At 36.7% G+C, this 14,281-nt stretch overlaps 1 protein-coding gene across 1 annotated transcript; it reads right to left on the bottom strand.

Moving 5' to 3' along the window:
• Positions 1-801: 801 nt before the first annotated feature.
• LOC132558553 (uncharacterized) lies at positions 802-9,718 on the bottom strand. The gene is made up of 3 exons (XM_060223138.1): positions 9,505-9,718; positions 7,674-7,823; positions 802-1,013 (listed from the first exon to the last, which is right to left on the bottom strand). Exons 1-3 carry the CDS (start codon positions 9,716-9,718, stop codon positions 802-804), a joined length of 576 nt encoding a protein of 191 aa, XP_060079121.1.
• Between the last annotated feature and the right edge of the window lie 4,563 nt (positions 9,719-14,281).

A 14,281-nucleotide genomic window follows, 5' to 3' on the forward strand; every position in this document is an offset into this window, starting at 1 on the left:
GAAGCCGTTGAAAATTATCAATTCTACAGTATCTAAAAAAACGAGATCGTCTGTTAACATGTCCTTACTATATTTACTAGAAACGCGCACCACATTGTTAAAAAAAAACTTGATCCCATATTGAAAACAATAACGGTAATGAAGAAGATATTAATTCAAGGACAGATTTATCAAACTGGCACAGAAAATCACACATTTCTTCACTGCGTGCTGCACCCGACGTCGTATTGTCGTATTGTCGTTTTGTCGTATTTTGTCGTACTGTCGTATTTTGTCGTACGATACAAAAACAGTTCACGGTTTCCATCAGTTTTATAACGTTACAAACATAATACATTATAAACACAATAAGATACAAACAAAAAGCACCACATATAAATTACAACAAATTACAAAACATTTATGTACAACTCTTTTATAAAATTGTAAATATTACGTTTTAAAGCATGGCGACTAACATCACGTGTAAACCATGGCCCTGTGTTCCCAACAATACAGCATTCATCAATCACTGTGTCATATCAGATCCTCTGTTCTGTGAACACTGATTGTTACGTCATACATTTAAACTATATATTTGAAATCCGTATGTCCTACGTCATATATTGCATTCCTGTTGTGTATTTACAGGCAAATACATGTTAATATAAATACATACAATCACCAGTTAGATACGTAAACAGATCTGTCAAATGTTTCTCGGTAAATTAGAAATAACAAACGGAAAACTTGTCAATGACAGCACCATTCCAGGAATAAATCTATCTTCATCATTACATAATAATATTAAATGATATGTACTTAGTTTCGCTTGCCTGCGAAGCCCATGACGACTCCGCTGAGGACACACAATATTGCGGCGGTGATGCTGATACCGAAGGACCATGACAAATCGTGGGTATAGACGCCGCGAGTGTACAGTCCGCCAATATTGTAAGGAAAAGCAGAAATAATGTCAGTTCCATTCACAATACTCACTCCGTAAATGATAGCACCAATTAGAACGAATACCCCTGAAATTAAACAAAATAGAGAAATTAGACACAGAGCTGAGCTGCAGACCTAACGCGTCGAATTTTAAAGATTTTCTTCAACAACTGCCTTCCGGTTTTTTTTTTTTTTTAATTATCTATCACAAATAATGTTTTCTTTACAAATATGTTCTCATTACAGGATGTACTCATTTGAGGTTTGATCGAAAGTACGACATATTGATGAATTCCAACATATCATATTTTGGACTTTTGTGTTCGTATATACTTTGTTATCTACATTTGTACTTAAAAACTGCAAAAAGGCGATTTTTATTATAGTTTGAAGAATTTCACTTGTGGACTACTTTTTTGACGGCGTAGTTAACGACGTGCTTCGGTCAATGACATCAACCATTTCAACGTTTTCTGGTTACTGACGTATTTATCTAGAACATAAATCTAAAAGTCCTGTTACACATATTCTGACGCCCGCACCTTAAAAAGTATTGCGCCAACATATAATCATTATCATTTTTAATTTGATTTTAATCTTTTCCCTTTAAAAATAATTCAAAAATTGTTTAATCATGTTTCTTTTACTTCTCCGAGGAGTACATCCTTAAAAGAATAAAAACAAAATTATTCCATTTACAAAGCGATGCAGAATAAACACTTCTAAGGTGAAATTCGATATAAGATTTCTAATCTGATCTTGAATTAATTCTAGTTTTGACCGGTTAATGTTCACACTTTTTCCTGCAAGGAATCCAAACCTTATTTTCAAAACATATCTCTTTTACATATTTTTGTTATGGTAGACGCATGACATTTAGATGATACATACGTGTATTATTTTAGATCGCACTACTTGAAAGAATCAATATATTAAATGTGATATGATATAGCTGAAAGAAGACGAATATTATGTACTGAGGAAGGAATTAACATCGTTTAATGATCAGATAATCAATACCAGTCAAGGTATTTGTACCGGTTATGATACCTGAAATAGGCCGGATGTTTGGTGTACATGTTAGAATGTCTGTACCGGTCGGGGGTGTCTGTACCGATAAGGGTATCTATACCTGTTTGGTGTACATGTAAGGGTGTCTTTACCGGTTAGGGTATCTATACTTGTTTGGTGTCCGTGTTAGAGTGTCTGTACCGATCAGGGTATCTATAACTGTTTGGTGTACATGTCAGGGTGTCTGTACCGGTCAGGGTATCTATACCTGTTTGGTGTACATGTCAGGGTGTCTGTACTGGTCAGGGTATATATATACCTGTTTGGTGTACATGTTAGAGTGTCTGTACCGATCAGGGTATCTATACCTGTTTGGTGTACATGTCAGGGTGTCTGTACTGGTCAGGGTATCTATACCTGTTTGGTGTACATGTTAGGGCGTCTGTAGCGGTCAGGGGTGTCTGTACCGGTAATGGTATCTATACCTGTTTGGTGTACATGTTAGGGTGTCTGTACCGGTCAGGGTATCTATACCTGTTTGATGTACATGTCAGGGTGTCTGTACCGGTCAGGGTATCTATAACTGTTTGGTGTACATGTTAGGGTGTCTGTACCGGTCAGGGGTGTCTGTACTGGTCAGGGTATCTATACCCGTTTGGTGAACATGTTAGGCTGTCTGTACCAGTCAGGGTATCTATACCTGTTTGATGTACATGTTAGGGTGTCGGTATAGGTCACGGTATCTATACCTGTTTGGTGTAAATGTAAGGGTGTCTGTACCGGTCAGGGTATCTATAACTGTTTGGTGTACATGTTAGGGTGTCTGTACCGGTCAGGGTATCTATACCTGTTTGGTGTACATGTCAGGGTGTCTGTACCGGTCAGGGTATCTATACCTGTTTGGTGTACATGTCAGGGTGTCTGTACCGGTCAGGGTATATATACCTGTTTGGTGTACATGTTAGGGTGTCTGTACCGGTCAGGGGTGTCTGTACCGGTCAGGGTATCTATTAACGCTCTCTGAAATCAATGTAACTTCAAGAGATGTATGCTCACTTTTATGTTCTGTCGAGAAACAAAAGCACTGTATTGAGCCTGTTCATTGCCTCTGTTATTTAATTGAATTATCTTGTAAACTGGCCATCACAGTAAAAATGATAAATACAATGGAAAGATCAATCACGTATATAAGCGAATGTATTCGCTTGAGATGTTATCCACATTAAAACTACCACTACGAACACACCTTTGTGACTGTCAATTGAACGAAGTATTTCTTTGTTTTCAGTACTTTCCAACCTAATAAACATGATTATATGGTCAGCGTTCAATGTTTGTCAAAAGAGTTGAGAATTCTGCAAAAGGTTGCTGCTCTCAAATGACCTGTTTTAAATCTCATTATTTGATTGATAAGAGCTGCTAAACGTCCAAGTTTTAGTATGAAAAGGGTAATGAAATTCGCCTCTCAAATCAAGCAAATGTAGCGTAACACTTTGTCTTCATGCATGCAGTTTTCAATAAGTGGTTGCCATATATGAAAGCATAGTTCGGCTTTGATAAATTGATACTTAGCTCTTCCGGAAAACTGAGTTGGCGATGAAAGTATTCCGTCGAATCTTAACGGATCAAAGTATAATCGATATTGTGACATTTCATAAAATATGCAAGAGCAGTAAAACTTGTATCTCTTTACTTTCAGCTTGAGATTTTTTGTTTAAGTGGTGATTCTCGAAGAGCCAAATCTACATGTTATAATTTGTTGATGACTAAGGAGAGAAGTAGCTCCAGAAAACATAAGTGCTGGCAAAAGCATTGTTCACAACATACTGAACCTGAATTGTATATCTAATACATTAACGCCAGATCTTACTTCAAATCGCGTCAAACATTTTATGTGCATAAAATGGACAAAAGACTCATGTAGTAATATAACACTATGAAGCAAGAGAAGACAGGTAGAACGAAATAAACCAAACCTCAATAAATCGTAAACAGGATCATTAAAGAAAATTGGAAAGCTTTATGACATATTTGCTGATAAATATCGATATTTTATGTGAATTGTGTGGTCCTGTCCGTGACTGAGACTAATCTATGTCCTCTAGATTCCTGACATAACAATCCGCCAACACATAAGTCTACAGGCATTTTATCTTATTCAATTATAAAAAAATGCATACAAAATGTCACAAGGAGTATGTCTTGTGCAGTTGTCATGGTGAACTGCAAACAATGGTAAACAGTTCTGCATGATAACGTGTCTTTAGCCAACATGTCTTCACATTCATTTGTGTACCATGTAATAAACGGTAGGGTGAAGGGAAGGGTGAATGCAGAATGCATACTTATTATGTACTGTTAATAAAATTCTTCGTGGCCTTTGAACCATCATTCAAAGACCAGTACGATCAGACATGTACATGGTTGAACATAGGGATAGGGTAGTTATATTGATGGCGAAGGACGTTGTAATTGGCGCATTCAATGCGATAGTGTTTCACTGATCCTGACAGACTTTTGCAATATAGATGTTCTCTAAGAGAGCTACGTTTAAGCGGGGTCAAGCATGATATATTTTTTCCGGTTAGTGTAGCAACAATGTAACATAAAAGAACCTTCAATTCATAAATATGTACGAGTTCAGCTTTAAGGAAGATATCGAATGATTTTCATTCCTATCAATATGCAAATCATTCCACAAGTTTATAGTTTGAGGAAAGAACAGAATTGGGAGATAATGAAGTTCTGGATTGTAGATTAACGATATTCTGAGACTGGCGCCTTTGTTCTATCAGGTTGTATATCTGCTGAACAGCTAGGTATCGATTTATGAAACATTGTTGGAAATTGAATTGCTCTATAATAGATTTAAGTCTTCTATTCGAAGCGGTGTAATTGCACTATATCTATAAAGAAATTCGTGGCGAGTGAATACATGGCACCATATAGTATTGTCTCAAGTTGGATACCTCTTCATTTCTTAGTATATTACGTTAGTGGTTGCGTTGTCCAATACAATCAACATGTTTGAACGAGGGACGCACAAGGCTTTTAATTTCTACTTTTTAAGAATATTAAAATTTGAGATTTAAGACTTCTTAATAATGTTATCAATGTAATCCTGTCTGCGAAACAGGATTGAAAGCCTTGCTTACGTCACTGAATATTGTCCTTATTTCTTTACCGGTATTAATGGCTGAAAGTGAAAGTGAAAATCCTCGATAATTTGCCTGTTGGTTTCGTTGTTGTAGTATCCCTTGTTCTCATTTTGAGAACGTGACATTAACGACTTAAATTTACTTGGCGGGTGTCGTCGATGAAGCAAAAGAAGCGTGCTCTTCCGGAACACATTGTCTCTTATTCTCCTTGCACTTTTTTAGAAGTCTCCGTGTAAATACTTTTTTCATATTTTGTCCTAGTTTTATTGAGTTTGGATTATGATTATATTGACATGTTTGTATTTCCTTGTGTTTTTGTTCATGTTTCGAGACATACGCAACAATTGGTTTACAGTTGAGTCACCTGCAACAGAAACTCAGTGGTGACTTGAAACAGTTTGAGTGGCAATAAGGAAATCACAATCATATCAACTTCCCATTTATACTAGGTGATATCGGAGGATATTTTTTATACTGTTGCGATCGAACTTTCTGTATATTGGCGTGCTATTTGCTCTTTGGCAGTTATCATGGGAAATACCGGTAATCACAGATTTGTTGAACAAAATTTTCAGGGGGAAAACACAGGATATTGGCAGCTTCTTTCAGGAGACAGAGAATTTACAAAAGAAATGGGCCAACAGCTTTACGGGTATCAATCTATGAAGGTATTCTTTTATATCATCTATCAGTATTAAAAAATTGAGTTTGCTAGTGTTGTCCATATACTGACGCCTTTCAAAACTGATAGCAGGCATTAATAATAAGTTGGAGTTGATATCTATAAGGAATTGGATATACTTTCCAGCATTCCCTTTGGTTATGAGCATTATAGAGTTTAAAAGAAAATTTGTAATAAAAGTTGGACGAGCACAATTGCCACATAAATTTCGGATAGATATGAATTAATTCAAAATCAAGGACAGTGTTTGAAGTATGAACGATATTGTACATGCGGTGGTGGGCGGGGTAAGAGGCACTTTGTCTAAATGTTATGTGCAGGGAATATCTTTACTGGCAGCAATAATGCATCATTCAATGTCTCGATGAAATCAGCTATATTGTGTTTGTCTAGAATTGGTGCCAAGCGTATTTTTTGCTGAACATATTATAATTACCACGATCAAAAAGCCATGTATGCCGTTGAAATGTAGATAATTATATTTGGAGGAAATTCAAGTAGTAATAAGTGGGACAGTTGTATAGGAAAAGTTGATCAAAAAGTTTTTTTTCCAACGATCAACCCTTTGCAAGTATCAATATTATTATTTTTTTTAAAAAAAACCTGATTTCTCATTGTACCATCTGCACAGCATTATAACTTTTAAAAGATCGGCCAAATAGTGGGAATTGGGATTTTGTTCGAGAATTCGTTGGTCTGGTAAAACCTCCCAATAGTAAGATATTACCAGACACGAAGCAAGGGAGTTCAAGATCCAGTCTCCGTTTAGGATTAATTTAGATAGAAACACTGTCTCCAAACCTTTTGGATCTACAGTGTTGGGAAGGACTTTGGAAACCGACTTTGGAAACATGGAAAATCTACCTGGTAGTTCAGGTAGTGTCTGTATTCATTCGTTGTTACAGCACAAACAAGAAGAGAGCAATGAAAAGTTTAAAATGTAACATTTCGAGGCTTTGGTGTTAAGATCGACATAAGAGAAGAAAGCTTTTATAAGGAAAGGAATTCCATCCGTAGAAAACATGGACAGAGCCGTTTAAAAATTGCACTGTTAATAATAATGGACCAGGCTAAAGCTCTCTTTCACTTGACAGTAATATCAAGATTATTTCATTTCAAACATGATTAGGACTCAGATTTTTTTCAGTCCCAAAATTAGAAGAGCACAATTAGGGATCCTACATATGAAATTTGATAAACATCCATGCAGTTACAAATGTTCTCACTCAAAATACCAAAATGGCGGCCAATCAGCATTTTTTTTAAACAATCCGAAAATCAAAAAGGCACAATTTTGGACCCAGGTGAAACATCACCTGAAATTGATTAAAGATCCATCCAGCACTCCTTAAAAAATGGCGATAACAAGAATTGTTTACGGAAATTTTAATGGTTCCATCTTCTGGCGATGGTGAGGAAAAACAACAACAACAAAAATATGAACCAAAGAAACAAAACTTCTGACAGTATACAGCGTTGGCCACTGAATCGGAACTGAATTTACCCAATAGCGGGTGTTATATAGTGTATGGCGATGCCGATTGTAGACAAGAATTGTGCGTAGCGTCCTTACGGTTTCGTCGATTTCAGAAAATTGAACTCAAGCTGAGCTGTCAATAAACAGACGGTCTTCTACTGACTAAGGATCCATTGTCATGGTACCTCGTGTGGCTACCCATAGCGTGTGAGAGTATACTAGTTAGAACTGGCACTACGTAATAGCTTACGGGACAATTGCAAGGGTAATTAGAATATCAAAACTGAAGTGTTGAAGTAATTTGTGTAAATTCAATATCGACTCGTGGATACTCTTATAATTATTATTAGTCGTACATATACAATTAAGTCAATATTGCACGATGTTTCAGGCTTGGAAACGGCGTATCGATACTTACCAGCCACGAGGGCTGTGACGACAGACGACACTTTGTAAGTTGTGGTCCATTTTCCGGAGGGAGCAAATGTATACAGTCCCATGAGTACCAGTGCTGTTGTACCTAACAACATGCCGAGAACATCCATAGCTCGTACACCGTCTAACCAGGCTACAACAGAAATGTGGAATCAGAACTCATGAGACATGTTAGTACGTCAACATAAGCAAAAAGTATAGTTATCATACAGGTAAACAAAAGGTATGGTACCATACACGTAAAGGTTATTTGTTTACCATGCATAAATAAAACACATAACCCAATATCACCCGTTACCCTATATACACATACACCCATGTGAAACACCCGTTATCCTATTTACAATTACACTCATGTGAAACACATGTTATCCTATATACACGTACACCCACGTGAAACACCCGTTACCCTATATACACATACACCCATGTGAAACACCCGTTATCCTACATACACGTACACCCATGTGAAACACCCGTTACCCTATATACACATACACCCATGTGAAACACCCGTTATCCTATTTACAATTACACTCATGTGAAACACATGTTATCCTATATACACGTACACCCACGTGAAACACCCGTTACCCTATATACACATACACCCATGTGAAACACCCGTTATCCTACATACACGTACACTCATGTGAAACATCCGTTATCCTATATACATGTACAACCATGTGAAACACCCGTTATCCTATATACATGTACACCCATGTGAAACATCCGTTATCCTATATACATGTACACCCATGTGAAACATCCGTTATCCTATATACATGTACAACCATGTGAAACACCCGTTACCCTATATACATGTACACTCATGTGAAACACTCGTTACCCTATATATATTTATACAGTAAAATGTTGCTTTACAGTGAAAATTGTTGTAAGTACAGAAATGAATATCTCTGACATATATTGTTTGTTGGATGCGTATTACTGGAATAGATATATGACCAATGAAGTAATAACGACAGTACTGACAAGTGCATTGTTAAATTTTCGTGGCAATCTGACCCTTTATCAAGACACAAATATCACATCAAATTACATCACATACATAGAACATAAAACAAATACAAAGCTATAAATTAAAATCGAGAATATTAGTGTAAATTTAGGTGTCTCGATAATCCCTTCGGCCGATGGACGCCGAAGGCCCATCATAAGGGACAAAAACCACCTCAAGCTATGTAATGAAAGACAGTGATTCAAATATCAAAAATTATTCATATAAATCTCGGAACGTAGTGTACTGTAGCCACTGAGCGTATGTGATCGTAGGGAGAAAATCGTGTTATACTCCGAGGAAAGGAGTTTACTAGTACATCTCGGCCCCAATCTAATTTTTTTCAATTTCTAAAAAGCATCGTCCCCGTTTGTCGTGGACAAAGTAAATTACAACAGAGACATATATAACACATGATATATACGCCTCTGATTACAGTGAAACAGAGCAGTATAGATATTTATTCAATGATTCATCGTTGTTACACATACATGCAGTCAGAATACTTCATGATAAAGCGTATCAGAAATCAGGCACGTATATTCGAATTTCAATACAGCACGTGAGGGGAGAGAGGGGGAGGTAAGGGGGAGGGGGAGAGTGGGAGAGGGAAGGGGGGATAGGCGGGGCGGATAGAGGATGGTACGAAAGCTTTACTAGCTAGAGGGCTACGTACATTTACATTTTTAAAAGTCTGTATGTGTTTACATAATAGGAATGTACATCACATGGTATGCAGTATAATTAGACTAATGAAATACTTCATTCTGTATACTATAATGTACAGTACCTGGTGGATTGATGAAATCGCTGGAACACGACACTGCTGTCAAAATGTATTTACACCCCACCCAGAGTCCATAGTGCCCAACCCTGCCGAAGGTAGCCTCGTATGTGAAATGCCAGTAAGGTGTGGCCAGGGCGATGATGTGGAGGATACCGCCGATTATCAACAGGACGATGGCAATCAGGGCCAGCGCCGAGAACTTCTTAAAGGAGGCCATTTTATGTGTGTGCGTGTGTGTCCTCTAGAGGTAGTTACTAGTATCTAGTTCAACTCTGTTACACTTGAGACATCGGTCTAAGAGATGAGACACAGGTGTGAATCAGAGGACACATTTACCTGTGTAGTCACTCACGCGTGTCTATTTCAAAACTATCCGGCAGATGCCTCGGGGTTTACCTTCTGACGTGACTGATATTATTTGGGAACATCCGCCCTTTACCTCTCGGACCTGTACGTAAAACACATAACAAACCTGTTTCAAAGATAACCGGACACTCCTTCGTGACCCGCGGGCGGGTTTAAACGTCAGTTATTGTACAGGTATGACAAAGGTCTTTAAGTGCCTGTTATAAATACCTTCGTTGATACGCATACATCCTACCCTTTCATTCAAAAATATACAAAGGAAATGCAGCTGAAATCCTGAAAAAACTACTGACTGTCGACCTGTACTGTCACCTACAACAATCTTTCAGGGATGTTAAACTGAAAGTTAATTTTCTGTTTTATTCCTATTTTTTAAACTAGAATTACATTCACGAGGATTTAACAATAAATTACCTTTGTAACGGTATACGTCTTCATAAGAAAATATGTTTCCATTTTTTGGGAGAGACCCGGACATCGTAGACATTTGTATATCGTGTCCTGTAAAGTTTGGGGACATTTTGAGGCAGGACTGGGTCTCTTTGCATTAGCTGATGACTAGCTACCTGAACAACATACAAGAGTTCCGTCGCAATAAAGTGACTTATCAACTACACAACTGCGACAGCACACTGTGGTCCGTGAACAATATCAGCTTCATGAGAAGAACAAACTGCACTGGGTAGGGATTAAACAAGAGGTGATATATCTAAAAATGTATGTAGGAGTTTCCCGAAGCATCCGCTGGTTTCCCTTTCCTATTTCAGTTTGTTTCATCTTCCAAGCATCGACAAGAGCTAAATCCAATCAAAGGGCCATTGAAATTCCATGAAAATATTTTTATTTTAAATTTTGGACGATATCACGCTAGCTAAGTGTATAGACAACAACCATGTGTTAGATTGTAACGCCATGTCCAATCGGAACACCTCGGCTGATTCAGATGGGGTCGTCTAACCTCGAATGTATGACCGAAGTTGATCAGACAGTATGGGACTGTACACGCTCGCACGCTAAAGATCCCTCTGTGGCTTTAATTTTCGAAAAAAGAGCAGATGTGAAAACGCCGGTTCAGGGGTAAAGGGATAGTGTTAGGCCATACCGTTTTTAAGGCATTCGACGGACTTAAAAAAATTACCCTCACCTAAACCAATTCTATGTATGCCTCTAATTCTTCCTTTCCACTTAACCTGGACATGTTTCAGACAATTAGAGTTAGGATAAGGTATTATTAGGCCCCGGACCTGTCTTCTAAAACTAGTAAAAACACACACCGCAGCAGACGGGTCCGCCCCTGTGAGGAGGATGCAGGTCGCTTCCTTAAATCTCCAGACACTGAGGTTCGTCGGTCTGACGATACCAGGAGGAGTCGCGGAGACGGATAACCTGTCTAAAAACCACCCAACCAACAACAAATGGCTGTAATTTCCATATATGGAAACTACTTTCAAGATGGTAACTCGCACCGGCGAAGTCCATCTTTCTATATATAAGTATCCGTGATTGCAATGCTTTAGATAAACTGAACAAATTGTGTGGTATCTAATTGTTCATTCTGTATTGAATTAAGAAGTCAATTTTAATACTGAACAGAGAAATAAAACTTTAAATATAAGGGAACTGTATTCAGCTGAAAATGGCAACATCCGTCAAATCGCTAACATCCGTGAAGACGTGTGTTTCAAGAGGTGTCTTCTTTGTAACAGCGACACACGCACGGAAGCTACGTGTTACACAAACCAAATAATGGAAATTGAAGGACATGACTGAAGGTCGCTTAGGTGTTAAACTGGGGTTTTAGGGGTTCCGGTAAGAAAATTCCTTCGCTAAGTTAAAAAAATCATCGCTTTACATTAGATGTGATTGAATCATTAAATGTTAATCATTGTTTCTGTTCATACTGACAATGACCTCCATTTATATACAGTATAGGAATATACAGTATAGTCTTAATGTGAAAGGTGTTAGTTGTCTTACTGAAAACTCCATTATATGCCAATTTGAAAAAAAAATGATGTGTGTTATTTGAAGTCAAATTAATTTTGTTTTATTTGTTAAACATTAACATGGTTTAAACAGAAAAACAACTTTTTTAATGTATGTAGGGATCAAGATCTAGATACATTTGTAGGTCACTGATCTGAATAAAGATAAAGTTATAGACAGTTTTTTTATTTGCTGTTTAAAACGTACAAGATATTTGAACTTTATTTCAACATGCTGACTGTAAGATCTTAGCTTGATTAAGATTGAAAATAAGTTATTTTCTTTATTTTGAATCTTTGTTTATTGGGATGCAATATTTACTGATATTTTGAATTTTTTATATGGGTATTTCACCGGAATAATTTACACAATATGTATATTTAAGAGAGATCTAAAAGATCTAAGAGATATCTATTAATAGCATTACATTTGTAGCCTAAATAAAGTGTGTTAAGATTTGAGGAAATTCTTACATAAATTTGAATGCGTATATGCCGTTTGATCAATACAAGTAATGGAACACCCACAATGAACAAAAGAACATACCATTATATCTGATTCAGACATGTAATATTATACTTGAAAACATGTATAAAAATGTTTGATTGAATCAATTTAAATACAAGTTCTATATCAGTCTTAATCTAAACTGAAGTTCGCAGTAATCGATGTCAAGAACTATAAGCTCTATAAAGGCTGTCACTAATGACGAACCGATCATGAGTCATATGATTGTAAAATGTCCGTTAAAAGTCAATCCTGTGCCAATATTTAGATACGCATGTCACAGTCAGGAAAACGCTTGCTGTCAAGGTGATCAAAGTAAGTGATTCTCCAGAGAGGAAGATTCTGTATCATTGGTGGAAACCAACCACTCCTTAAGTTATTCCAATATGTTTTAAAATGCCATCCTTGATTGAGAATTAGAAGATCACAAACTCGTGTTAGCGTGGGAGTCTGCTTCTCCAATGAAACACATTAATTTTTGAGTCTAAAACATAAGCAATGAACTGTCTTAGTAAGATTTTTAAAAAAACATATATGCACTGTTTAATATTCCTATATCATTGCACTACCAGTATAACTAATTATCTCTCTCTTCCTTTCCATTAGGACACAGACACATAAATTCACATCACCGCTTTCTATTTCACTTTATAACTGCGTTGTTGTTTTATGTTCTATATGTGTGATGTAATTATGTAATATTTGTGTCTTGATAAAGGAACAGATTGTCTCGAAAATTTGTCAATTCGCTTGTCCGCACTGTCGTTATTACTTCATTGATTATATATATATATATGTGTGTGTGTGTGTGTGTGTGTGTGTGTGTGTGTGTGTGTGTGTGTGTGTGTGTGTGTGAGTCGAGAGATAAAAAAAATAACGTTTGTCATCTCATTTGTTCAATGGAGGTGGCAAAATCATAACCATTCACCTTAATAGATGTTGTATTCAATATAAAAATAATATTTAAACAAAATTGCAAATACATTATCTCTCTCTCTCTCTTTTTTTTTACACAGTTCTAAAAACCATTATATGCATCTACAAGAAATTGTGATGTAGAGGTACAGCACCGAAGTTGTATCCGATATTGACTTAGCCTAAGTATCTGAGACTAACAAATTGATAATTGCGACAGATCTGAATATTTTTATTGGGCCACATCGGTGATAAGATATAAACAATTATTAGAAATGTATTATTAGAATATTAGAAAACACGTGGCAACATAAATATTACTGTAAGTTGCAATGCCTATTTTGCTTTCCGCATATTTGCTGTAGAATTATTCGGTAGTCAGGATGACACGGTACAGTATATACTTACATCTCAGTTGTTTTGGAAACTCACGATATGCGATAAAAAAAAGTCCGTTTAAAACGTAGATGCCTGTTTTAAATACTACGTAATGCGGTCGTTTCCGGCGAAGAAGTACACCGATTTAATGGATATTCATCCGCTTCATACACCTGGCAAGTGGTTAGTGAAAATTAAAATTGCTTCTATTGAACAAACACGAGCATTAAAGGCAAAAGTAACATTAAATATATACCAATCTGACCTGTCCCAACAAATCTACATCTGTGCATTTATCAATTGTATTCCCAATTTTGTATAAATTCATGTTTGAAAATGTTCACTAGCCACTGGCTATCTCTAACCATACTTCGCACAACAAAGGTCTGGTAATTATTCTCCGATTTCCATTTTGTGTTCTGCTCTGTTCCTGTAGTGAATCTATGATAAATTTGATGTCTTGATACCCTCCTAATTGTTTACAAAGCAATCTTCAGTCGCAAGTATTCTGAATCCGATGAATGTTTTGACCAGGTATTCTTGCAGTTAGATGTTTCGTCAAAATCAAGCTGTGAGACAGGTTTCCCTTCAATTGCAAGTTAGATCACATTTGTTCGTTCATACCCGC

This window comes from Ylistrum balloti, unplaced genomic scaffold (assembly GCF_031769215.1).
Source record: "Ylistrum balloti isolate Yb309-2 unplaced genomic scaffold, AGI_CSIRO_Ybal_v1 Utg370794, whole genome shotgun sequence".
NCBI lineage: Eukaryota > Metazoa > Mollusca > Bivalvia > Pectinida > Pectinidae > Ylistrum > Ylistrum balloti.

Bases quoted from the DNA above. Each gene is read 5' to 3' on its own strand.
- LOC132558553 (XM_060223138.1), bottom strand. From the start codon at position 9,718: ATGGCCTCCTTTAAGAAGTTCTCGGCGCTGGCCCTGATTGCCATCGTC. The intron at 7,824-9,504 runs GTACTGTACATT...TTTCTGTTGTAG, and splicing joins CGATTTCATCAATCCACCAG to CCTGGTTAGACGGTGTACGA. The intron at 1,014-7,673 runs GTAAGTATCGAT...GTTTAATTTCAG, and splicing joins CGTCACAGCCCTCGTGGCTG to GGGTATTCGTTCTAATTGGT.